Source organism: Typopeltis vanoorti, chromosome 19, assembly GCF_054136105.1.
Source record: "Typopeltis vanoorti isolate ZY-2024b chromosome 19, IOZ_Tvanoo_1.0, whole genome shotgun sequence".
Taxonomy (NCBI): domain Eukaryota; kingdom Metazoa; phylum Arthropoda; class Arachnida; order Uropygi; family Thelyphonidae; genus Typopeltis; species Typopeltis vanoorti.
Window position 1 is genome coordinate 5,664,281 of NC_143567.1, and position 25,014 is coordinate 5,689,294.

At 32.8% G+C, this 25,014-nt stretch overlaps 1 protein-coding gene across 16 annotated transcripts in view; it reads left to right on the top strand.

The window, feature by feature from the left end:
* Nucleotides 1-25,014, top strand: part of LOC150095834 (uncharacterized) — a 1,527,755-nt gene that overhangs the window by 366,137 nt on the left and 1,136,604 nt on the right. For all 16 annotated transcript variants that reach the window (XM_090409494.1, XM_090409490.1, XM_090409495.1 and 13 more), the window contains one exon: nt 19,433-19,534. In XM_090409494.1, the coding sequence (XP_090265620.1) occupies nt 19,433-19,534 (102 nt within the window). The remainder of the gene's footprint in view (nt 1-19,432; nt 19,535-25,014) is intronic.

Genomic DNA, 25,014 nt, shown 5'->3' on the forward strand with positions numbered 1-25,014 from the left:
CTGTGATCACACATCTACAGACATAAGAGACTCCTGGAATAAGGATTAACCAACCTATTCCGTAGGATTTCGGTTTCAAACTCCTACACAGTGAATTGTGAGTCAGTGTGTGGGCGTAAATAATAATGACTTGAAGAACTTGAGGATTTCAACATTAATTTTACATGAGAGTTAGGAAATATTAATGTTCACATCTTTTTTGACAGTGTTAACTTGCATCACCATAATAGAACACAATAAGCTGTGAGTATGTTATGTCTGTTGATATATTATTAGTATCCTTTCCTTTAGTGTTATGCAGTGATCAGCATTCATATTGGTAAATTATGGAGACTACAACCATGTTAGAAATAATTAGTTTAATTTCATGATGTTTCAACTTGCATATAGTAAGGTCATCATCTGAAGTATACATGTATACAAAGACAAGCTATATTACATTTCAGATAGTATGCCAAAGTGACAATGATTTGATCAATTCTTATTCTACTGGCCTGACCTCTAGTGAAAAAAAAAACACTATATCAAAGCTGTGTCCTATTTATAACATCATCAGAGAACAAACTCATATTAATACTTTTAATACAGCAGAATTGGTGGCTTAATCAATAATTTAACATAAATTTTGTTATATTACACCTAAGATTCTAGATTACTACAGTCCTAATTATAATTCACTCTTAGACCAAAAGGTTATGTGTGAAGAATATGTGCCATCCATATTCTTGGGATTTTTAGACCACAATTATTGTTAAGATTAGGGTGGTTGATAAGAATTTCACAGGTTTCTTTAAATTTGAGCTCATACCATGTTTTGGTGTAATGTAAAGAACAGGTGCCTTTTCAATCAATTCTATGTAGCATATTCAGGGCATGATCAGAAAGGCTAGATTTACCATAGTTATTAAATTTAGTGTGCTGTGTATGGTCAGTTTTTCAGATAGGAATTGTGCATTCTATTTCACATATATGGGGTAATTATAGTTGCAGTAAATATGGTATACTCCAGGGTGGGCCAGTGGAGGAAGTGGATCCATGAGTTGAATAAGTTCTTTAATTTTTCAGTAGGATAAAAGGTGGCATTAATGTTGTATTTCTGTACATTTCCGTAAGCATATGAGCATGTTGAGTCAGAAAAAATAGTTATTCAGTTGGGATCTGAAGGATGGCCAGGAAGAAAGGAAGGTGATGAGAGGTTGAATGGCATATCACAGATGTACAGAAATACAATCTTAATGCCACCTGTATAATAATAATATAAAGAAAAAATAATAATAGATGGTTTGTAACTGAAGTGTCCAGGAAACAGTCAGAATCCAAAATCTTTGTTTTTGGATGCTGACTATTTAAATATGCCAAAAATATATCTGGACCATGGAGCTAGACATTAGATAAATCATGAAAAGTGTATTCTGGGGGGTTGAGTGTAGTTGAGGACTGGTTTCTAGATGGTAAATCTAAAAATTAGCTAAATTTGTAGAAATAGCAGAAAGTTTAGTAAACTCATAGTCTTGTTTAACCTAAATATGGTGTGTGAATTAATGCCAAAAAATAACATGAACAATAACCAGTATTTCCCTATTGTTACTGCCTTGACACACTTGTTGGAGAATGAAGGCTTGGAATGTGGGCTGGCCTTGGTTGGCCAAAGATTGCCACTACTCTTCAGCAAACACATTGTGGGTTTGGATATGCTCAGATGTTTGTGAATGCTTTTAGGTATTCCTTTAATATTTGTACCTCAAGAAATGAAAGGTGTCACAAGACCTATAGCACATCAGTGCTGAATGTGGGTAAAAGGGTAAGAAGAAACAAATTTGTGGACATATTTTTTGAATAGCTGAAGAAGATAGTGTTTATGGCAAATAGTGAGGAAGATGTTCTGAAGAAACCAGTTAATGAGAATGAAAGATGAGGAGTTGGTTCATTAAGTTCTGCAGGTTGAATGGTAAATGTTAAGTAACTATTGCTATTCTTTTCACAGTTTTGGAAGTAAGTGGAAGAATAATGATGGCCAATTCAGCAGTGCACTTTTTTGAAAAGTGCCTCTAGAAGAGGCAAAATTAGAAACTTGTGTGTGTGCGAGAGAGAGAGAGAGAAACAAGAGGGACTATAGTTTTGTTAGAGGAAGGTCATAAATGAATAGCATCAAATAATGATAGTGAGGCCTTAGGTGCACCCAAATATATTAGCTGTATTCCATATTTGGGGGATTTGGTATTTATATATTGTTAGAAGATTGAACAGGCCTTGTGCAGAAAAGTGTAGAAAGTTTTTTGGTGGCTACAGAAACAATGGCTAAGATCTGTTTTTGTCAAGAAAGGTTGGAGTTACAGGTCAGCCCAAGAAGAGAAATTATGATCATGCCTAAACAATGGAATGTTATTGAAAGTAAGGGAAAGTGACATGAGATCTTTCTTGTGGGAATTTATACATAATTGCATTTTGGAAGTGTTCGAGTTGACAAGGTTATCATCCCTTTGAAGAATAGGGAGGAGATCAGAATTGAATGCATTTGTTATGGAGGATCTTGGAGATTCTAATAATTGGACAATACAAGGTTTGTAAAATGAGAAGGAAGAGTTGAGTGTACTGTCATCACTATAGCTATAGATTGGGTTTGAAATTGATGAAATAGGGTCATTTATGTTCAGGAGAAAAAACGTGGGTAGAAATACAGAATCATGAGGCGTACTCCTGTATTATTATTATTATTTTGACACCTCCAGGGAGTCCAAAGACTCATCGAGGGAGAATATGCCAACAGCATCGAACGATTGTTCTCCCTTCCAACTACTAACCACGCTCAAACTTGCTTAACTTTTTGCGTGAGCCATTAGTAGCAGAGGCTCTATCAATCAACCAACCTTTGCTGGCAATTTGCTGGTATTGGTCAGGAAGTAGAGGAAATCATCTTCTATAACATGTCATGATCATCTATAGAGGAATCTGGCAATGCAGCTGAAAAAGGTTGAAGGCAGTCCACAGGATGGTAGTTTGCTGAGCAGATCCCATGAAATGCAAAGAATGACCACCTGTTTCTCCAAATCTTTCCATGGCTTGAGTCCAGAGGTTCTCCAAATGGGCTAGAAGTTGGCTTCTGCTGACCTTTTTCATAGAGAACAGAATCAAAACCAATTAAATGATAGTCTGTTGGCTGAGTTTTGTCATTTTTCTTTCAAATGGGCTGAATGTAGACTTGTTTCTATAATGTAGGGTAGATGTCAGTTGTGTTGTATAGGTAAGATTGAAGAGTCCAGATAGGATAGGTACCAATTCCCAACCCCAATCTTTGGTACAGTAGTAGTATGCGATCAGGACCAGAGTTCATGTCCAAGTTATTCAGAATTCTTCTGATTTCTTTCTGCCAAAAAATTAGAGATGACCTTGAGCGAGTTGATTATGGTAGAATAAGAGCATTTTGTGATAGTTCATCATTGCAGGAAGTAGATGTGAAAGTTGATGGATTTTTGTTGAATTTTATAAATTATCATAAAGATACAGAATCACCATGCATTGAAAAATTAATAAAATTATAATTTTATTATTATTTTTTTATGTATGCTGATTCTATATCTTTATGATAATGTTCTTTTTTGTATATAACTTTGTTGGTTGTGATGGAGAAGAGTGAATTGAGAAGTAGAAGCATAGTGTGTGAACAGTTGAAAGGCTTGCAGAAAATAGCTTTGACATGTATAGACTACCTAGTTTCTTGTCTTTAGTATGATCTTTACAGTGCACTATGCATTTTGAACTTGGCACAATCTGGTTGAGTAAGTGAAAGCAGGATTATTATGCATGCACTTCATTATTGAAAATTATTCAGCTCCGTGTGGAATTTAAAGAATCATTGTGGGAAGTTCATACTTACCATTAATTACACAATGCACACCAGACTTCTTACGCCCACTCAATGACAAAATACACACAAGAAGTTGATGATGTGTTTGCTGTTTGACCTCATGGTTCAGACATATTAGATACATTTTTGGCACATCTTAACCAACATCCTAAAATAAACTTCAGCCTAGAAAAAGAAAGTTACAACTGTTTCTCCTTACTAGATACACTAGTGAGGTGCCTTCCTAATGGCTCATTATCCTTCTTCTTTTACGGAAAACCCACTCATAGGAAGATAATTACATAATACTATTACTTCATTTTTCTCTCTGTTCATTATACAATTCCCAAATTGCTAGTTTCACCAGTGTCTTCCATTAATATCCCTTCTCCTGTCTTTTTGAGGCTTCTGGCATTAGTATACATCCCTGCTTTCTGTCAGACTTGAAACATAAGAAATTACAAAATTCAGTATTCATTGGTCATTCCCGTCTTCATATTTGCAATCTCAAGAGGGCCTACCCACTCTCAAAATTCTCCCATCAAGTTCCAATTTTCCTGATTCCATTCTGTCACTGAGCAACGTTTTCTTAAGACACCGAATGCCAAATTGATTTATTCATGACACAGAAATATAAAAATTATAAAAGAGGAATTCCATTTTTTATTGTGGCCTCATTTATTTGTTCTATTTATCACACATACTTGAAGTTCAAGAACCTATAGCACATCATTACTACTCGGCCAGTCTAGTTGGCCAAGTGGTTAGCATACCTGCTCTCTAACCAACAGTTCATGGGTTCAAATCCTGCCGTGGGCATGGATGTTTGTGATTGTGATTGTCTTAAGGTGGAAGATGAATTTTATTGCCTGGTGCGAGACCACCCACCATGCTTAGTGGAGGCCTGAAATGGCTGAAAAAGTTCCATGTTTGGTCTCTAGAGCAGGGTTTCTGGACCATGTAAATATAAATAAAAAATGACAAATATATATAAAAAAATTGACAAAAATGGAAAAAAAAATCCTTAGGTCGCCTGTGATACAAATGTACTATAGGTTAAGTAATAACCTTTCATGGGTGGTAACCACATTAAAAAATAATAAATTAGATTTTGCACAGGGATATAGCACTGTGGATTGAAAAAAAAGAAGAAACTTGTTATCATTAGATTTAAGATCGTGCTGTGCAAAATACAGAAGGTCTGTGAGATGTCAGATCCTATGTGGAGAAAGTATGTATTGTAATATACTGTTTATCTCACATTCAAAGCACCAGTCCTTCAATTAACAAGCCTTGTACGTCTGCTGTCTTCTGGTACAGCACAGTGTAATTTGCACCTTCACTTATACAACCCATCAGTTATCAGAATGGTAAATTGCCTTCCTGCTATGGTTTAATAAATGGTAGATTACTCTATTTGTTAGTCCTTTGTTTGGATTATCTGTTTTGCTACATCAAAAACTTTCAAACTAAGATGCCCTTGTTAGGCTGCATCAGTGGAACAGATAGCATGCTCTCTGCTAGTAGTGTTTTAAGTACCATATTTCTGTGAAGAATGACAAAAAAATTTTTCCTCTCTATCTCACATGCAGAGCCAGCTTAACACGATAAGCAGGCGATGCATCGCATTGGGATGCCTTCTTCATGGGGTGCTGAAGTGAGTAAAAAAAAATAATATAAAAACGCATTTTAATATTAGCATTTATTAAACGTGGATGTGCACTAAATATATTATAATAAATACTTTGACTTTTAATAATATTTAGCAAAAACTGCAAGTTGTTTTTTTGCTATGTGTAGTATATAGAGAATGGAAGCACTAGATAAGCCATCTGTTCTCCTGGGGCATCGCGTTACAAGAGGTGCCCTTACACTACCGACTTCCTTTTTTTTTACATGCAGTGTGCATTCACCAGTAAGGATGTGAGGTGCGCACATGTACCTAGTTTAAACTCTATTTATGAAGTGACATTTGAGCATTGTTTGTAAATCATCGAATTGTTGATTGCTAAACACACACAGTGAATGAGTAGCGAATTCACACTGAGATAAGTAGATTCAAAATTTAACCTAGCGCTTTACAAAAGAAAGAAAAATTTATGCAGTTCTTTTAGTATTTACAGTTATATTTATTTATTAATGGAACTCATGCAACTGAATTTATAAATAACTACTCTATCTAATTTTCCACTGGTTCAAAAGTTTTCTCAGACAGTATTCAATATCTATTACTTCATTTTTACATTTTGATAAAAGAAATAAGCCAATAATATTCTTGCATCCGGCGAAGCAAATACTTTCTAATTCCAGACTATTTCTTTGCATTCTTCAATCATTTGTTCAGTTGTCTGTTGACATTATTCTAAGATTTGGAAATTCTATTCTGTATTTTTACCATATAAAAACCATTTACATGTATGCAAGAAAAAAGAAAGTTCAGTAGCTCAGTTTTTTTTTCCCTTAAAAAATTTCAAATCTGACAACTTTTAATGCTGCTGGAAATAACTTTTATCTTAGAAATACTAGATAATAATCTTCTCAACTGGAGGTAAAGGCTAAAAGCTTAGATTTCTCTCAGTGCTAGCGAGAAAGAAACTCCATTTCTTCAGAAGTCACACTGAAGAGCCTCAAGCAGTACTGATGCATAATACATCAGCAACGTCTTGTTTTGTTTTCAGTTATATCCTAAACAGAAATACGGTATTTCTTTTACAGTCAGATACAATATTTATATAAAAATAATTTCTTAATTTATAATAATCACAATTTCACTTTTATTATTGAAAACTTATAAATTATTTGATGCAGTTATTTAAGAAAGAAAGAAAGAAATATTCGAATTTAAGAAATAGATGCATATGTGTTGCATAAGCGTTAAGGAGGGAGAGAAAATAACCTATTCATCCTGCTGAGGTTTGAAATAATTTATTTTCCAAACCGTTCACAAGACAATTGTTACAAACGTAAATCACTTAGGTAGCATACTCATATATTTTAGTGTAAAATTGTAGTAAAAGTATAGCTACTTTGCCACCTATCTAAACTGACAGTAAATGTCTTTTCCAAATATGCGGTGATATCTTCTTTGTATTAAAAGAAAATACCAGATAATGATGATAATAAGAAATATTATCATAAGATAATAAGAAATAATAATAATAAGAAAATATATAGTATTTTCTATTTCGTTGAATGGAGATTTCAGAATGAAGTGTGATTCATAACTTTCTTTGTGTGAGTTTTTGAAAAGAAAGTGCACGTGATTATTTTCTTATTATTTTTGTCAACTGAACATCGGAGATAATGAGATTGACTAACCGTAGTGGATTTGTAACGTTTATGACCTCTTGACTTAGAAGATTGAACCTGTGTTACCTGGAGTATCCTCCATTAGGAAATTCCAAGTCAACATTTTAGTTGCTTCCAATATATATATATATATATATATATATATATTGGATGTTTGGAAGATGTGTTACAGAAAAAATTGTGGAGAGCTGGCCTGGTTGGCCTACTGGTTAACGTATCCACTCTCCAACCAAAAGGCTGCGGGTTAATCCCGCCGTGGGCATGGATGTTTGTGTGATTGTCTGTGGAAGTACTAGTGGTGATGGGTGGTAGATGGCATTGATGTAGTAGAGTAGCTGTCCTCCCTCGATGAGGCCTTGGACTCCCTGGAGGTGTCACATAATAATAATAAAATTATTGTCGTGCTAATTTCCGCACTCGTGTTAAACAGTTGTTTTAAAATATTCTGAAAAAAAAATACTATCAAGCAAAATTTATTGCAATAAATAAAGTTTGAACATTACTTTTTTATTGTGCCTTGCACTACTATGATGTGTGGAAATATGCATTTCACGTGGTTATCCTTACAGATTTAGATATACTGCTGTTTGAGAACAACTCTTCCTGGTTTTATGAACAAGACATGTTAAATTGCATTACATTCTTATTTCAAGGCTAATTTTAAAATATCGCAAAATTATATTCAGTAGTATTTCAAATGAACTCGCAGTTGAAAAATGAAACAAATTGTTATTTGTAGAGTGCTTATTTCAATAAGAATAATAATAATGATGCTGTTACTTTACTGTTGTAAAATAGCCTTTCTTGTGTAGATGCAACATAAATAAATATATGATGCAATTATCTGAGGTATGTCCTATTAGAGAATTGATTAAAATTTTATGCTTGTTTTGAAGTATTCTAACCCCCACCTCCCGCTGCCACGACACCTCTTAGTAACTGAATTATAAATATCTATTTTCTTCTAATGTCATGTTTCATACTTTTCACAGCATGTACACTTCACATTTGATATGATTGAAGATTTTCATATTTTCATCTATAAAGCAAAGTCGTCAAAGTGCGTCCTTCAGGCAGGCAATCTGTGAAGTATTCTTCAAAATTTGATTTTAAACAAAAATAAAAATAACATAATCTGGAATATTGACAGCCTTTTTTTTTTTTTTTTTTCAAAATATTTCAAACAATTATCTTGAATTAAGTTCATTCAAGCTAATTTCATTAGCACTTATGTATTCAGTATTGTTTGTACCATCTTAAAAGTTTCTATAAAAAGAAAACGTCCTGATGATTCATAATGCTAGATGGCATCTTGATATGTCGTTACTTTTATAAGAAATAAGAACAAATAAAATGTATTGTCGACTAAGCGACAAAATTAGTGCAAAAAATTAAAAATGACATTTGTTCTCCAAGGTAATGCATTAGTTAAGTGAAGAAAGTATGCAAGGATCTCTGATTTTGTTCTCGCATTAAAAATTGCACAATAAAAGGAGAAAATAAAAATAATGTCTATATTTTTAGTCTATCCAGTATAACTAAAAGTCCAGTTACCCAGCATAGAACAAGGAACTTCATTTCTTGTTATAGGCAACTGAGATGCAGCTATGATCACAAGATAATCTGGTTAAGTGTTCTCTTCAGTGTAAAGGATCATCGTACTTTCTGTGCAATTTGGACATGATGGCCAAATTGCACATCTTATCCTGTCTGTTCTTTCAACAGATAGGATAGCTGCATCGTACCCAGATTTTGCTGGATGTGTATAGACGTCCTGGCCAAAATACATATATTAACCTCGAGAGGTTAATATATGTATTTTTCAAAGTAAACATTTTTACATAAAAATATATGTGTTTTGATTTTTTAATGCTCATCTTAAAATTGCATTGGGGCACCTCTAGACCCCTAGAGCCAGCACTGCTCATATGTATATGTTAATGAAACTAAGTTGGCAAGGATAACTGTAGGCATCCATGTAAGTAATCTGGGAGTGAAAATTGTGTGTTTATAGTAGGAAGTTGAGTCAGATTCTGAATGAAGCCAAATGGTAAAATCATTGTCAATGTTTTTTATATATGGCTTCAGTGTAGCTGAAGTGGTGGATGACAAAACAGTTTAAAAAAAAAAAATGGCAATGATTTTACCATTGTCTGATGGTTGACCAGGGAAGAAGAAAGAGTACATCGTAGTGTCTCATTCAATTTGTAGATTCTTATTCTTCCAGCTAAAATATCTTTTAGTAAATAGAGGGAGATACACATCAAAGCTCATTACTATATTTGTTGGTTATAGAAGAATATCCTCAAGTTTAGTAAGAAAATGTGCAGAATTCTCAGTGAAGAATTACATTGGCCTATATGTGAACTTGTATATGGAAATATTGCATTACTTCAATCTAAAAAAATTCCTTTGCAGAAACCCAGCATCATAAAAGCATGACATTTGGTGAGGAAGTGGAATCTATTATCATTAGATGCTGAGAGTTAATCTTTTAATATGTTTAAGGAGAGATAAGATAGATATGAGTATCTAAATGGGCCTCCCTTGATGTTATACTTCTGGAAAAGCATTCATGATATAACATGGCTCAGTGCTGACACTATTTGTTTTGCTAATGTTTTGTTAAATTGTGAATGAAGCTATGTTATGTAATTTATTATTTTTCATTCACATTTAACATTGCTTATTAAATATTAATCATGGTTTATATAAAATTGTTTATTATTCTTTAAATAAGAATTACTAATTAAAAATTTATTCAAAACCTGACCTATTATTACTTTATAAAATAATAATATGTTTAGAATTTTGTATAACTAAATATATGTGGTGTAAAGTAAAGTGTTAAGTTATATTTAACTGTATACGTAATCAAAAAGTTAAAGAAGTAGCTTAAATATTCTGTTGTTTTTATTTGTGAAATATTTAATGTTATGTAATCACTCATGAAAAATAATAGACCATACATTACATTAGCGAAATGTTTACGTACAGTCTGTTGTCATGGAGATGCACGCGTAAACAACCACGAGTGGAGTAGAGCGTGGCGTTCGAACGTAAGAGGGGAGTGAAGGTGATATATAGAGAGAAAGAGAGAGAGGAAGGAAGGTCATAGATAAGATAGAAAGGAAGAGAAGAATTATTATTAGGGAGTGAGGAGAGAATTTTGCGGAACCAAGATTATAATATCCTCAGGGCAGAAATTTATGAGTATAGTGTTCGGAAGTGAACCTATAAGTAGTGAAACATAAAGTTTAATGTTATAAGCGAAATCTTCTGTTGTTATGAAGAAAGGTTGATGCCGTAATCAGATAAAAGGAAACTGGACAGTCAATGCGAAAATTCTGATTAGTTCTAGTTAATCTGGATTACGATTAAATTCTATGTTGTCCTAGGAAAAGGTTATATTGATTACTTGGAGAAAAGTGAACAGGAAAAGATATTAGTACCTAATTACTGTTGTTTGGAATAGTGAAGTGCGACTTACAGTAATACAGTTTAAACTATGGAGAATATTTGTTATGTGTGTTCCGCTAATGTTAATTAAGTTAATTCATAAGTGCTCCCTCAATAATTTGATGAATTGAAGAATTTGTCTGGTAAGAGTAGTTGTATAAGTTTCTCTATTCTAGCATTAACTGTAATATATCTCCGATGCTCAAGGTTCGGGAATATATCTGCTTGGAATATAGCTTACGTAGTTTATTGCCTGCTGTGAATATAAACATTGAGCTGATAGATTTGTGAAGACTGAATAAGATGTGAAATTGTTATATTAACTTGAGATAAGAAGATTTGTGTTTTTGAGACTGTGAATAGTATATGAAAGTTAGAACATTGAATTAGCATCAGTGACCTAAGAAGAAGTGTTAAGTTAATTGTATAGTTCCATTTTAAAATAGAGTTCTTGTATTTGTTAACCATATCATATATTAAATGTTTTATTTTGTTGATCTAAATATTGTGTTTGCCTGAATTCCTTATTATTGCACCGTTCATAAATATTCGAATCTTGCGGGAATCCCAAGTAAAAATGATAATAAATGATTCGGCCTAATGAGATGACTGTTAACTTAATTTAGAACTGATCCTACTATTTATATAGACTAATCTAAGAATAGGGTGGCGCAGTGTAAATATAAATTTCCCTACTTTTGGATCGGTGATCATTTCGTAATTAGTTGTATTATTCATAAAAGTGACTTGAAACTAAATAGATTTAGAACACGACAGAAAAGAGACGTCACGACAAATGGCGCAGTCGACAGGATGTGATTTAATAGGTAGGAATTACATTTAACAACTATAAGATAAGAAATTGAATTTAAGTTTAGTGATAATAATCATAGAATTACTCCCTGAAATTTTAGAAAGTGAAATAATTAAATCACAGTGAACTGGTTATAATTTGGACTCAGGCAAAGATAAAAGTTAATTTTAAAGTAAAAAGATTGAATTAATTGAGATAGTAATTTATTAATCACTATGGCTGTCACATCAACCTCTGAAATGAATGACAGTGAATTCTTTCGTACGGTAAACCCGCAACAGGTTTTTCCCCAATATTCAGGTGAAGAATCAGATGATGTACTATTTTTCTTTACCTATGTTGAAAAACTTAGAGAAATTGCAGGTTGGACTGATTTTCAATTGCTAGTTCTGATTAGAAGTAAATTGGTAGGTAAAGCAAAAACATTTTTGCATTCTTCTCCAATACTTCGAGAAACTTTTGAGTATTCCAAATTTAAAGACACCTTATTGTCTCAATTTTGTAAACTTAGAAGTGTAGGTCCTAACTTGTGGAAATTGCAGAAAATTGTTCAAAAGGATAAAGAGACTGTTACTGATTTTCACAATCGGTTATTAACATTGGCCAACAGTTTGAATGTTACTGGTGAAGATAAACCTCACTTAGATTGGGCTGTGTTCCAACAATTTAGACAAGGTGTTAGGCAAGAATTAAGAGAAACAGCCTACAAGAAGAAAATTTCTACTTTAGAAGAGTGTCTCAAAAGTGTTAAGGAAAAAGAACAAATACTAGGTGACCTTTATCCCTCAACCAATGCAAGTCTTGTGAACGTCGTGAATAAAACTGATAGTTCATTCAACCAATCAGAAATAGAAAAGAGAAGTAAAGTTGAAAAGGGAAAAGCAAAGAATACTGGAGAAAATTCAAGTAGTGTAAACTACGTGACAGAGAGTAAAGAGCAATTGGACAGGAAACTGATGACAGAAGTAAAAACTTTAATTCACCAGGAAGTGAATAAGTTAAATCAGCCTATAATGGATAGTCTTAATGAAGTTGTGAGACAGTTATCAGCTATTACTCTGAAATCTCAAGAAAATCAAAATCCCATTACAAATAAAATTGATGAGATGATCAAACATCAAGTTGAACAACAAAGTCAACCTATTTTAAGTAGTCTAGATAGGGTAATGCGAGGATTAAATGATGTTAGACAACAAATGTCTGCCATTCCTCAATCCAAGACAGAGATAAAGCAAAGAAATCCTCTTAGGTGTTACAATTGCAACAAAGTTGGACATTATGCCAGGAACTGCTTCCATAACAAAGAAAACTACTATAACAACAAATGGAACTCAAAATTTGGATATGTGAACCACAGAAGAAATAATGGAATTCAGAAACACCAGGCACCTAATGAAAGAATGATGACAGTTAGAGGAGAAATCCTGGGTTCTAAATGTGACATCTTATTAGATACAGGATGCAATGCCTCTACCATCAGGATGGATTATTTCCTAACATTAAAAAACAAACTGTGGAAGAGCACTGCCAAGCTGAGACAACCTGTAAGGATTACTTCTCTCTCAGACTCAGACTTTGTAGCATATGAAAGGCTTCGAGCAAGAATATACCTACCAGAATTTGGACTGTACGTGTGGCAAGACCTACTTGTTGTCCCCACTACTTCCAATCTAGGTTCTCACATTATCTTGGGAACAAACTTCTTAGCAAGATATAAATTTTCTTGTGACTTTTCTAAGAAGGAAATAACCCTGATGAACAAAAGGAGATATACTAGAAGAAATGAAATTCATAATTATGATAAGTCTAAGTATCAAACAAAACAGTTTAGATTACCACTTGAATCAGGACCATCTACTGAAGAAAAATCAGCTGTGAATCAATCATCTAATAGAGATATTGGTGATACCTCTTATGTACACATTCAATCTGATACTCCTTTTCTTACTGATGAACAAAAAGTAGTAGTGACAAAGCCCAAATCAGAACTTACCACTGATAGTAAACTAAAGGTTGAAGTCAATTTTGGTAAAATGTCTAATCTATATCGTAGAACAAACCGCCAGGTTGTGAGACAACAAAGACTTAATTCTAATGATGGAGAACGTGAATTTAATTCAAAGAAGAGAATCCTATACTACAAACTTGAAAGACATGCAGAAAGTGATAATAATAGTAATAAGAGAATTGATGATAAAGTGAAAGAGAATAAAGGCACAAAACATAATAAAGAACCAAGTTTCAGTAAAACTGGCTATTACTTGAAAAATCGAAAAGGAAATATGTAATCAAGTTTTTTTTAAAGGAGCCTAGTGTAAAAAGAAAAATTTTTCTTATAATAAAAATTTTTCAAAGAAAGGGTGAGCCTATGTTAAATTGTGAATGAAGCTATGTTATGTAATTTATTATTTTTCATTCACATTTAGCATTGCTTATTAAATATTAATCATGGTTTATATAAAATTGTTTATTATTCTTTAAATAAGAATTACTAATTAAAAATTTATTCAAAACCTGACCTATTATTACTTTATAAAATAATAATATGTTTAGAATTTTGTATAACTAAATATATGTGGTGTAAAGTAAAGTGTTAAGTTATATTTAACTGTATACGTAATCAAAAAGTTAAAGAAGTAGCTTAAATATTCTGTTTTTATTTGTGAAATATTTAATGTTATGTAATCACTCATGAATAATAATAGACCATACATTACATTAGCGAAATCTTTACGTACAGTCTGTTGTCATGGAGACGCACGCGTAAACAACCACGAGTGGAGTAGAGCGTGGCGTTCGAACGTAAGAGGGGAGTGAAGGTGATATATAGAGAGAAAGAGAGAGAGGAAGGAAGGTCATAGATAAGATAGAAAGGAAGAGAAGAATTATTATTAGGGAGTGAGGAGAGAATTTTGCGGAACCAAGATTATAATATCCTCAGGGCAGAAATTTATGAGTATAGTGTTCGGAAGTGAACCTATAAGTAGTGAAAACATAAAGTTTAATGTTATAAGCGAAATCTGCTGTTGTTATGAAGAAAGGTTGATGCCGTAATCAGATAAAAGGAAACTGGACAGTCAATGCGAAAATTCTGATTAGTTCTAGTTAATCTGGATTACGATTAAATTCTATGTTGTCCTAGGAAAAGGTTATATTGATTACTTGGAGAAAAGTGAACAGGAAAAGATATTAGTACCTAATTACTGTTGTTTGGAATAGTGAAGTGCGACTTACAGTAATACAGTTTAAACTATGGAGAATATTTGTTATGTGTGTTCCGCTAATGTTAATTAAGTTAATTCATAAGTGCTCCCTCAATAATTTGATGAATTGAAGAATTTGTTTGGTAAGAGTAGTTGTATAAGTTTCTCTATTCTAGCATTAACTGTAATATATCTCCGATGCTCAAGGTTCGGGAATATATCTGCTTGGAATATAGCTTACGTAGTTTATTGCCTGCTGTGAATATAAACATTGAGCTGATAGATTTGTGAAGACTGAATAAGATGTGAAATTGTTATATTAACTTGAGATAAGAAGATTTGTGTTTTTGAGACTGTGAATAGTATATGAAAGTTAGAACATTGAATTAGCATCAGTGACCTAAGAAGAAGCGTTAAGTTAATTGTATAGTTCCATTTTAAAATAGTTCTTGTATTTGTTAACCATATCATATATTAAATGTTTTATTTTGTTGATCTAAATATTGTGTTTGCCTGAATTCCTTATTATTGCACCGTTCATAAATATTCGAATCTTGCGGGAACCCCAAGTAAAAATGATAATAAATGATTCGGCCTAATGAGATGACTGTTAACTTAATTTAGAACTGATCCTACTATTTATATAGACTAATCTAAGAATAGGGTGGCGCAGTGTAAATATAAATTTCCCTACTTTTGGATCGGTGATCATTTCGTAATTAGTTGTATTATTCATAAAAGTGACTTGAAACTAAATAGATTTAGAACACGACAGAAAAGAGACGTCACGACACCCTTGATGTTATACTTCTGGAAAAGCATTCATGATATAACATGGCTCAGTGCTGACACTATTTGTTTTGCTAATGCATCAACAAGCTGTTGAGTGCTGTATATTCGATATGTAGCCAGCAAAAGAAAGAATGATTATGGAATGATGACATTGATTGCAGAAAATGGTATAAAGACAGCTGTTGCAGAATGTGTGGTGGAGATACTTAATGAGCAGTTCATAAAGATCTTTCAATCTTGTGAATGTGACTTCATGGAGAGATTGAGAGCGGTTGATGATGGGGAGGAGACTGACTGTAAGTGAGCAAGAGGTGTTTGGGGATTTGAGTAAATTAGATGTAAATAAGGCTGTGGGACTTGATAATATATCGCCACGTATTCTGAAGGACCTGACAAATAAAAAGAAAAATTTCAACCATAATCCTTGTATAAAAGATCAAAATGGAAAAATGCTACTAGAGACACAAGATATCATAAAAAGATGGAAAGAATATGGAAAAGAACTGTTTGACTCTGATTGCACAGATGCATCAGATATACAAAATATGGATGGTGAACCAATTGCATATGAAGAAATAGAATACGCTCTAAGTCAAATGAAAACAGGTAAAACACCAGGCCCTGATCAGATCCCTATTGAATTGTTAAAGAAAGTAAATGAAAACACACTTAATGACCTAAAGGTTATTTTTAATAACATCTATGATTCAGAATACATCCATAATGATCTAAGGAAATCCATCTTTGTCATTATTCTCAAAATTCCAAGAACTTTTGAATGTACAGAATATAGACTAATAAGTTTAACAAGCCATGTTACAAAATTACTACTGAGAATAATCCTAGAAAGAATAAAAGGCACTTTGTCAGTAGAAATAGAAAACACTCAATTGGGTTTTCAAAAAGAGAAGGAATCTTCAATTTGAAAACATTATGTGAAAGAAGCCTTGACAACTAGAAAAGCATATATCTTTGTTTTATTGATTACACCAAAGCATCTGATTCAATAGATCACAAGAAATTAATACATATCCTACAGAATAATGGGTTAAAAGGAAAAGATCTACATATAATTACAAATATATACTGGAATCAAATGGTCTCAATAAGATATAAACATACATATTCTGGCAACTTTGAAATCAAAAAAGGAGTAAGGCAAGGATGTGTCTTATCATCCTTATTGTACAATATATATATAGTGAGCAAGTTTTTTAAAATATTTCAGAACGGAAAGGTGTAAAAGTCGGAGGTAGGAACTTCAACAACTTCAGGTATGCAGATGACACAGTTCTTATAGCTGAATCTGAAGATGGTCTTCAAAACTTAATCACAGAAATTTACAACAGAAGCTTAGACATGGGACTAATTATTAACCTAAAGAAAACAAAGTGCATGATTATATCAAAAGAACCAATAAATAAGAAACTGAACATAACTGTTAACAAAAAGAAAATTGAACAGGTTCAGTCTTTTATATATTTGGGACAAATGTTTACAGACAAAGGAAATTCCCTTAAAGAAATAAAAAGAAGAATAGAGATAGCAAGAAAAGCCTTTACTGATATGAAAACTGTTCTGACATTAATATAGACACAAGAAAAATATTAATAAAATGCTATATCTGGTCAAGCCTTCTCTACAACAGTGAAACTTGGACTCTAAATAAAGAAGCAGAGAAAAAATTAGAAGCTTTCGAAATGTGGACCATCAAAAGAATGTTGAAAAAATGAAAAACAAAGATGTTGTAAAGAAAGCAAAAATGAGAAGAACATTAATGAAAATAATTAAAAAGCGAGAACTTAAATATTTTGGATATCTAACTGGACAAGAAGGCATTCAGAAATTAATATTAAAAGGGAAATTGGATGGAAAAAGAGGGAGAGGTAGACCCAGGAGAATGTGGTTTGAAGACATTAAGGACTGGACTGGCTTGAATTACCATAAATGTTCCAGAGCAGCAAAAGAAAGAAAAAGGTTCTGTGACATGGACATGGTTGCCAACCTCCTTCTAGGGGATGACACTTGAAGAAGATTCTGAAGGAATGTGCCAGGGAGTTGACACCTGCCTTGACACTCCTTAGGAACTTGGTCAAGTTCCTAAGGAGAGCAAGATTGTGCCACTTCATAAAGGAGGTGATCGAACTCAAGCATCAAACCATAGGCCTATCTGTGTGTCAGGTGTTGTGGTTAAGTTGGTTAACCCAGGAGAATGTGGTTTGAAGACATTAAGGACTGGACTGGCTTGAATTACCATAAATGTTCCAGAGCAGCAAAAGAAAGAAAAAGGTTCTGTGACATGGACATGGTTGCCAACCTCCTTCTAGGGGATGACACTTGAAGAAGATTCTGAAGGAATGTGCCAGGGAGTTGACACCTGCCTTGACACTCCTTAGGAACTTGGTCAAGTTCCTAAGGAGAGCAAGATTGTGCCACTTCATAAAGGAGGTGATCGAACTCAAGCATCAAACCATAGGCCTATCTGTGTGTCAGGTGTTGTGGTTAAGTTGTTGGAGAAGCTTGTGAGAACTAGGATTCAGAGTTGGGTTGACAACAATGGTATTATCTTTGATGGACAGCATGGATTTGCTAAAGGGAGGTCATGTTTTACTAGTCTACTTACTTATTACAATAAAGTGACTGCTTCCTTGGACAGAGGAGAAGGATACACAGTAATATACTTGGATTTCGCAAAGGCTTTTGATAGAGTACCTCATGATAAGTTGACAGTCAAACTAGAGCAGATGGGGTTGGATATTAGATTAGTGCATTGGATTGGAGACTGGCTATCTAATAGGTATCAACAAGTTGTATATGGGGGTGCGATATGAAAATGAAAGTCACTAGTGGAGTGCCTCAGGGGTCTGTTTTAGGGCCATTACTGTTCAACTTGTATATTAATGATATTGGCAAAGATTTGGATGGAGATATTCAGTTCTTTGCAGATGATGCAAAGTTGGGGTGAACCATAAAAGGTAGTGAAGATGTTGTGGCCTTACAAGAAGACTTGAATAAATTGAGTGATTGGGCACGGAAATGGGGATGTGAGTTCAATGTTGCAAAATGTAAGGTTTTAAAATTTGGAAAACAAAGATGAGATGCAGAATTTATGCTTGGTGAGAATATATTGTTGGAGGTAGAGGAAATAAGAGATCTGGGGGTGATAGTGGATAAGGATCTAAAATTTAGGGGACACATTGCCAAAATTGTGAAGACAACACAAAGTCTTCTGGGAATGATGCAGAGGACACTGATGTGTAGAAGTAGGTAGAGGCTTTGATTAGGCCACACATGGACTATTTTGCCCCGATTTGGTCACCGGGTTTTCAGAAGGATGAGATGTTGGAAAGGGTCCAAAGGCGACTGACTAAGGTAGTTTCTGACCTCTGGAATGTTGAGTATGAGGAAAGATTGAGAAGATGTAATTTGCAGAGTCTGGTGGAGAGGAGGAAGAGGGGAGATATGATAGAGACCTACAAGTTGGTAAGGGGTTATTATAAGATCAATGGTGGAGAAGTTCTACAGAGAATAGTGGGAGATCAGGGGAGAACCAGAGTTCATCCCTGGAAACTGTATAAAGAGGGTGTGAGTAGGGGAGTGAGAGGCAGGTTTTTTTCATGCAGAGTTGTGAATGATTGGAATGCCTTGCCTGAGAGTGTGGTGTCTGCAAGGAGTTTGAGTGTGTTTAAGACACGGTATGATGAGATGTGTGTGTGTGATAAAAGGACCTCCCAGATGAGTCTTTGACTTCATGAGGTCTTGGGGTAATAATAATAATATTTAACATCTTTATGATCTTGCTTGGAAAGGTTGCTTCTTAAAAATGAACAACACTCCTCAGATTTCTGGTTCCTTATTTTGAGTTAATTTTGTTAGCACTTATGTATTCAGTATTGTTTGTACCATCTTAAAAGTTTCTATAAAAAGAAAAAGTCCTGATGATTCATAATGCTAGATGGCATCTTGATATGTCGTTACTTTTATGTTGTTAACGTTCTCTTTTTTTTTCAGAGTGATGGCAATGCTAGTTTTCTGAGAGCAGCAAGAGCAGGAAACTTAGAAAAAGTTTTGGAATATCTTAAAGGAAGCATAGATATTAATACAAGCAATGCAGTAAGTCCAAAATTCTAAATAGGCTATAATTTTTTTTGCATCTTTTTGTAATAATATGTAATCTGTAATGAACATAATCATAATGCTAATTATAGATATTATTATTTTGTGGCACCTCCAAGGAGCCCCAAGACTTATTGAGGGAGGGTACCTACTCTACAACTCTCCGTCTCCACCACTTACATCCATCTCCATCATCTACACCAGTGGTGGCGAACCTTTTTATGTGCGCATGCCAAAAGTTTACAAATCAAGTTGCTGACGTGCCGGCGCGTGCCAAATATTTACAAATCAAGTTGCTGATGCTGTGAAGTTTTTAATAGGGGAAAAATTAATACAAAATTGATTGCTGAATTTTATTGAGACAAGTTTAAAAATTAACATAGAATTTCATAAAAATGAACTCATAATTTGGCATACACATTGTCATATACAAATCAATATCAACCTATTATCAGTTTATTAGTTTATCAATATCAATATATCAATTTATTAATGAAATTTTTGCTGTTGTACATTAGATGCCAAATGCTTTATATCAGGTTCATATTTTGTCACTGTTAGTAATACACACACCGAATGCGATTCATCAGTCATTCTATTTCTTAAACTGTCTTTTATAAAATTTATTTCGAAAAATAATGACTCACAAGCATATGTAGAGGAGAAAATTGATAATATAGCCATCGCTAGTTTTTTTTAACAGCAAAAGGTTTCAGGAATGGCATTCCAGGTTTTCAATATTTCCTCTTCTGCATTCTTTTTAATTGTGCCCAATAATCAATCATTTTGCATTATTTCCAAGTCATTTCTCAAATCGACAAACTTGTGTTTCCATATGGAACTAGATTGAAAATCGATTAATTGCAATTCTATATCTTCCAAATTCAGCCACTCGAAAATCTCCAAATTGAGTTTATCTGCTGATGTTGTGTCTGGATGCAAAATAAATTTTGATGTCTTAGCAAATTGCCTGAACTGCATAAATCTTGAAGAAAATTTGTGACTGAATAACTGTAAAAACTTCTATTTAAATTAAGGGGATTTTAAATCCCACATTGTTTTAAACCGATTAAAACCGAAACTCAAAGATAGGAATCAAAGAGTTTCATGCCGAATATAGCAAACTATAAAAGTTTCGGCAGATTATAGCGTACGCTAAAGCACGTAGTTCAACACTAGGGCAACTTGTAGCAGAGGAGGATATAGTTCTGATCACTTGTAGCAGAGGAGGATATAGTTCTGATCACTATTATCAGAACTATATCCTCCTCTGCTACGAGTTGCCCTAGTGTTGAACTACGTGATTTAGCGTACGCTACTATCCACCGAAACTTTTATAGTTTGCTATATTCGGCGTGAAACATCTTTGAGTTTCTTATTCGGCTTTAAAACAATGTGGAATTTAATGTCCCCTTAATTTAAATAATGTTTGCAGCGTTGAATTGAAGCCTATTGGCTCTTTATATTGATGTAGAAAACTCTTTTGTGAATTTAACTTGATCTGTTTTTTCATGGGATTCTAGATCTGCAAAGAATTTTTTGTATTTGGAAAATATCGGAAGGTATTGGAACTAACGTCACGATTAAAAATTGGTAATTTAGCTTCGAATGCTCTGATTAAATGAAACATGACAATAATTGTCTTGTTAACACCTTACAGTTTAACATTTAATTCATTTAAATGTAAACACAAATCAGTAAAAAACATTAATTTCGAAAGCCATTCAACGTTCATTAATTGATTGTATTTTTCAATTATTTTCTCATTATGTAAAAAAAGCCTGATTTCATCTAAACACTCAACAAATCTTTGAAGAACTTTCCTCCGACTTAACCATTGGACGTTGTTGTACATAAATAAACCATTGTACACCGAGTTTACCTCACTTAATAATTCTATAAATTTTCATTTATTTAAAGCATGTGCCGATATAAAATTGACCAATTTTATTACAATGTTCATAATATCTTCCAGTGGCTTGAAACTAGCCTTTGCGCATAAAACCTACCAATGTATAATACAATGAAAACCCAGAACTGAATGTCCAATACGTTTGGTAAATAAATTGATGAACCCATTTTCCTCTCCAGTCATACTGCAAGCACCATCAGTAGTTACTGATACAATTTTGGAAGGATCTATATCTCTTTCAGCAAGTGCATTTACAACTGCGTTGCAAATATCTATTCCTTTTGTTGTTGTTTGCTAATGATGTTAAACTTATCAATTCTTCTTTGATATTATTCCCAACAGAATAACGAATAAAAATTGCTAAACGAGCTGATCTAGTTATCTCAGTACTCTCATCAAGACAAAGAGAAATTAAACCAGAAGATTTTATATCTATTTTTTGCTGACGAGTTATATTTTTAGCCATTTCTATGATTCTATCTTTCACTGTGTTTCTAGCCAAAGGCATATCTTTTATTCTTTGAATAATTTTTTTCCTTGTTTTCAAAATCTTCAAAGAGAACTGGTGCGCATTTTAACCATGCTTCTTTTATATAATCCCCATTACTAAAAGGTTTCCCATGTTTGGCAATTACATTTTAGACAGATTGAGGCAAAAAAACTAGCAGCAATTATATTTGAACGATTGCCGATAAATTTCATTAGGGTTGTTGACTGGATATTCCTATTTTTAATTGCCTGAGCATTAAATTCTTTCTGTTCGTCCTTGCTTTCCTCAAGGAGTGATTTATGGTTTGTCTCATAATGCCGTTTTACTTACGACATTCTGCACACAACTGTCCCGGAACATAAAACATGTATTGCATTATTGTATTTGTTAATCATGTCATATTCTTCAGTCCACCAGCTTTCGAACTCTCTGCTGCTTGACTGTGATAATTTTTTTCTATTTTCGCCAGCCATGTTCAGTGGAACTGTAACAAAATAACTCAAAACTTAAATCAAATGCATTTTTTATAGTTTTAAAAAAAATGAACATTTTATTATATGCCTAAATTAAATTATCTTTATAATTCCCATTTACAGTAGCAAAAACAAAACAGTGCACATACGCAACAATAATGCACTTGCCACTGCTTACTTCTGCCTACTGGCGGATGCTCGGTGCAAAATGCATAATGAACGCACGTGCGATTAGAAAATGGAAAAGCCAGGGAATCCTAAGGACCAATCATTCTCAATTCTCTTTCTATAAGACTATATTTTTACTGTATTTATATTTATTCTTACGGTATTAGAGGACCATGTCCCAACAAACTTACTCATAAATACCATTCCCATTTTTTTAAAGTTCATACATTAAACTAACGTTTAATGTTGGATTTAATATCCACTTAATTTATATAATTTGTATCGCTGATGTGAAGTCTTTTGGCTATTTATTTTAGTAAATAAGTATTAATAATTAATTATGGAATAATCATAAAGAGTATTAGTACACTTATGTATATGGTGTAGCATGTTGAGAAATATAAAAGTACTCATTTAAATTAGCTATCAATCACAGCACTACTGCTACAATATTGTAGTTTCCTCAGGCCAACATCATTACATTAACTTGTGGTAAATTTCATTGACATATCCCATTCTGATTACCAAAAATTTATAATATTATTCAGTATAAAATTGATTATTGTATTATTAAATTGATTTTAATGATGTTGGAACCATGATAACTGAACATTTTAATGTGATATACAGTGGAGTTGACAGAGACCAAAGAGCACAAGCAGGAGTCATGATTTGGATTCATAACTCCCTTTCAAAACAGTTAAAACATTATAAATTATGGAATGATAGAATAATAGAAGCTAGAATAAAAATAGATAGAGGCTATTTAACAATAATTGATTTATATGCCCCAGAAGAGGGAAGAGAACAAAATAATATTGATTTTTATAATCAGCTACAAAACATATATAAGAACATAAATAAAAATGATTACATAATTTTAGCAGGAGACTTAAATGCAAAAATTGGAAACACGAAAATTAATAATAATATAGGAATACATGGAGAACATACTCTAAACAGTAATGGTAAAAAATTGATTGACTTTGTAGTTTATAATAACCTAATAATAATGAATTCCTTCTATAAACATTAAGACATATATAAATATACTTGGGCAGCAAGAGGATGGAAATCAATATTAGATTACTTTATACTAAATGAAAAGACATCAAAATTTTCACCAGATGTTAGAGTTCACAGAGGATATGAAATAAGCAGTGACCACTTCCTTGTTAAAATAAAATTAAGATTACCACCTAAATGGCTACAAGTAACAAGAACAGAAAGAAAAATTGAAACATTTGTTTATAAAACTAGACTATTGAATGACACAAATGTACAATGGCTATATGAACAAATTAACTAATAGCTAGACAAAATAAAACAAAATGAAGAAATAGAATGGCTCAATATAAAAACGATACTAAATGCAGCAGCAAATGAAAGTTTAGGAAATACCAAAAAATTCAATAAAAGGAAAAAACTGAAGATCTGGGATGATACAAAGAAAGAAATAATCAAAAAGAAAAAAGAAGCCTATCACAGATGTTAAGCAGTAAAAGATTAGAAGATGAAATCGAATATAAAAGAATAATAGCCATAGCTAAAAGAGAAGTCAGAAAAAGACATAGAGAATCATGGAACAAATTTGTTTCTAATTTAGAACATGATTTATACAAAATAAGACCCAATGTATATAAAATTTTGAAACACTTAAATGTAGATACCAAAGAAAACATAAAATTAAACACTGAATTGAAATTAGAAGAATTTCTAAATTACTACACAGAATTGTGGACAGACAAATATTTTAAAAAAGACAATTGGCAAACTATTAACGAAATGAAAATTAAATAACTAAAGAAGAATTAGAAATCAGCCTGAAAGAAACAAGAAACGGAAAATCACCTGGAGAAGATAAACTAGGTTCAGAACTGTATAAATATGCAGGAACTAGATTCAAAGAAAGACTCTTATTATTTTTAAATAAAATTTATTCAACTGGTATCCCCCAATAGAATGGAAAAAAGCAATTCTGATTCCTATCTTTAAAAAAGGTAATAGAGATAACCCTAAAAACTTTTATACTAAATTCCTGTTACAAAATATATAGCAGAATCTTAAATAGCAAACTAATGCAATATTCTGAAAACTTTATTTTAGAAGTACAGAAAAGGACGATCATGTATAGACCTGGCCTTTTGCCTAAAATTAATAATAGAGAAAAGAAGAGAATACAATTTAGAAACACATATTGCATTTATTGACTTTGAAAAAGCATTTGACAAAGTTAAAAGAACCATATTATTTAACATATTAAAAGAAAGACAAATACCAAATAATATCCTCAAAGCTATCACAAGTATATATGAAAATAATCAAATACAAATAAGATTAAATCACGAACTTTCATATACAACAGAGATAAACCAAGGGGCTGACAGGGATGTCCCCCCTCTCAGTAACTCTTTTTAATATCTACTTAAATGAA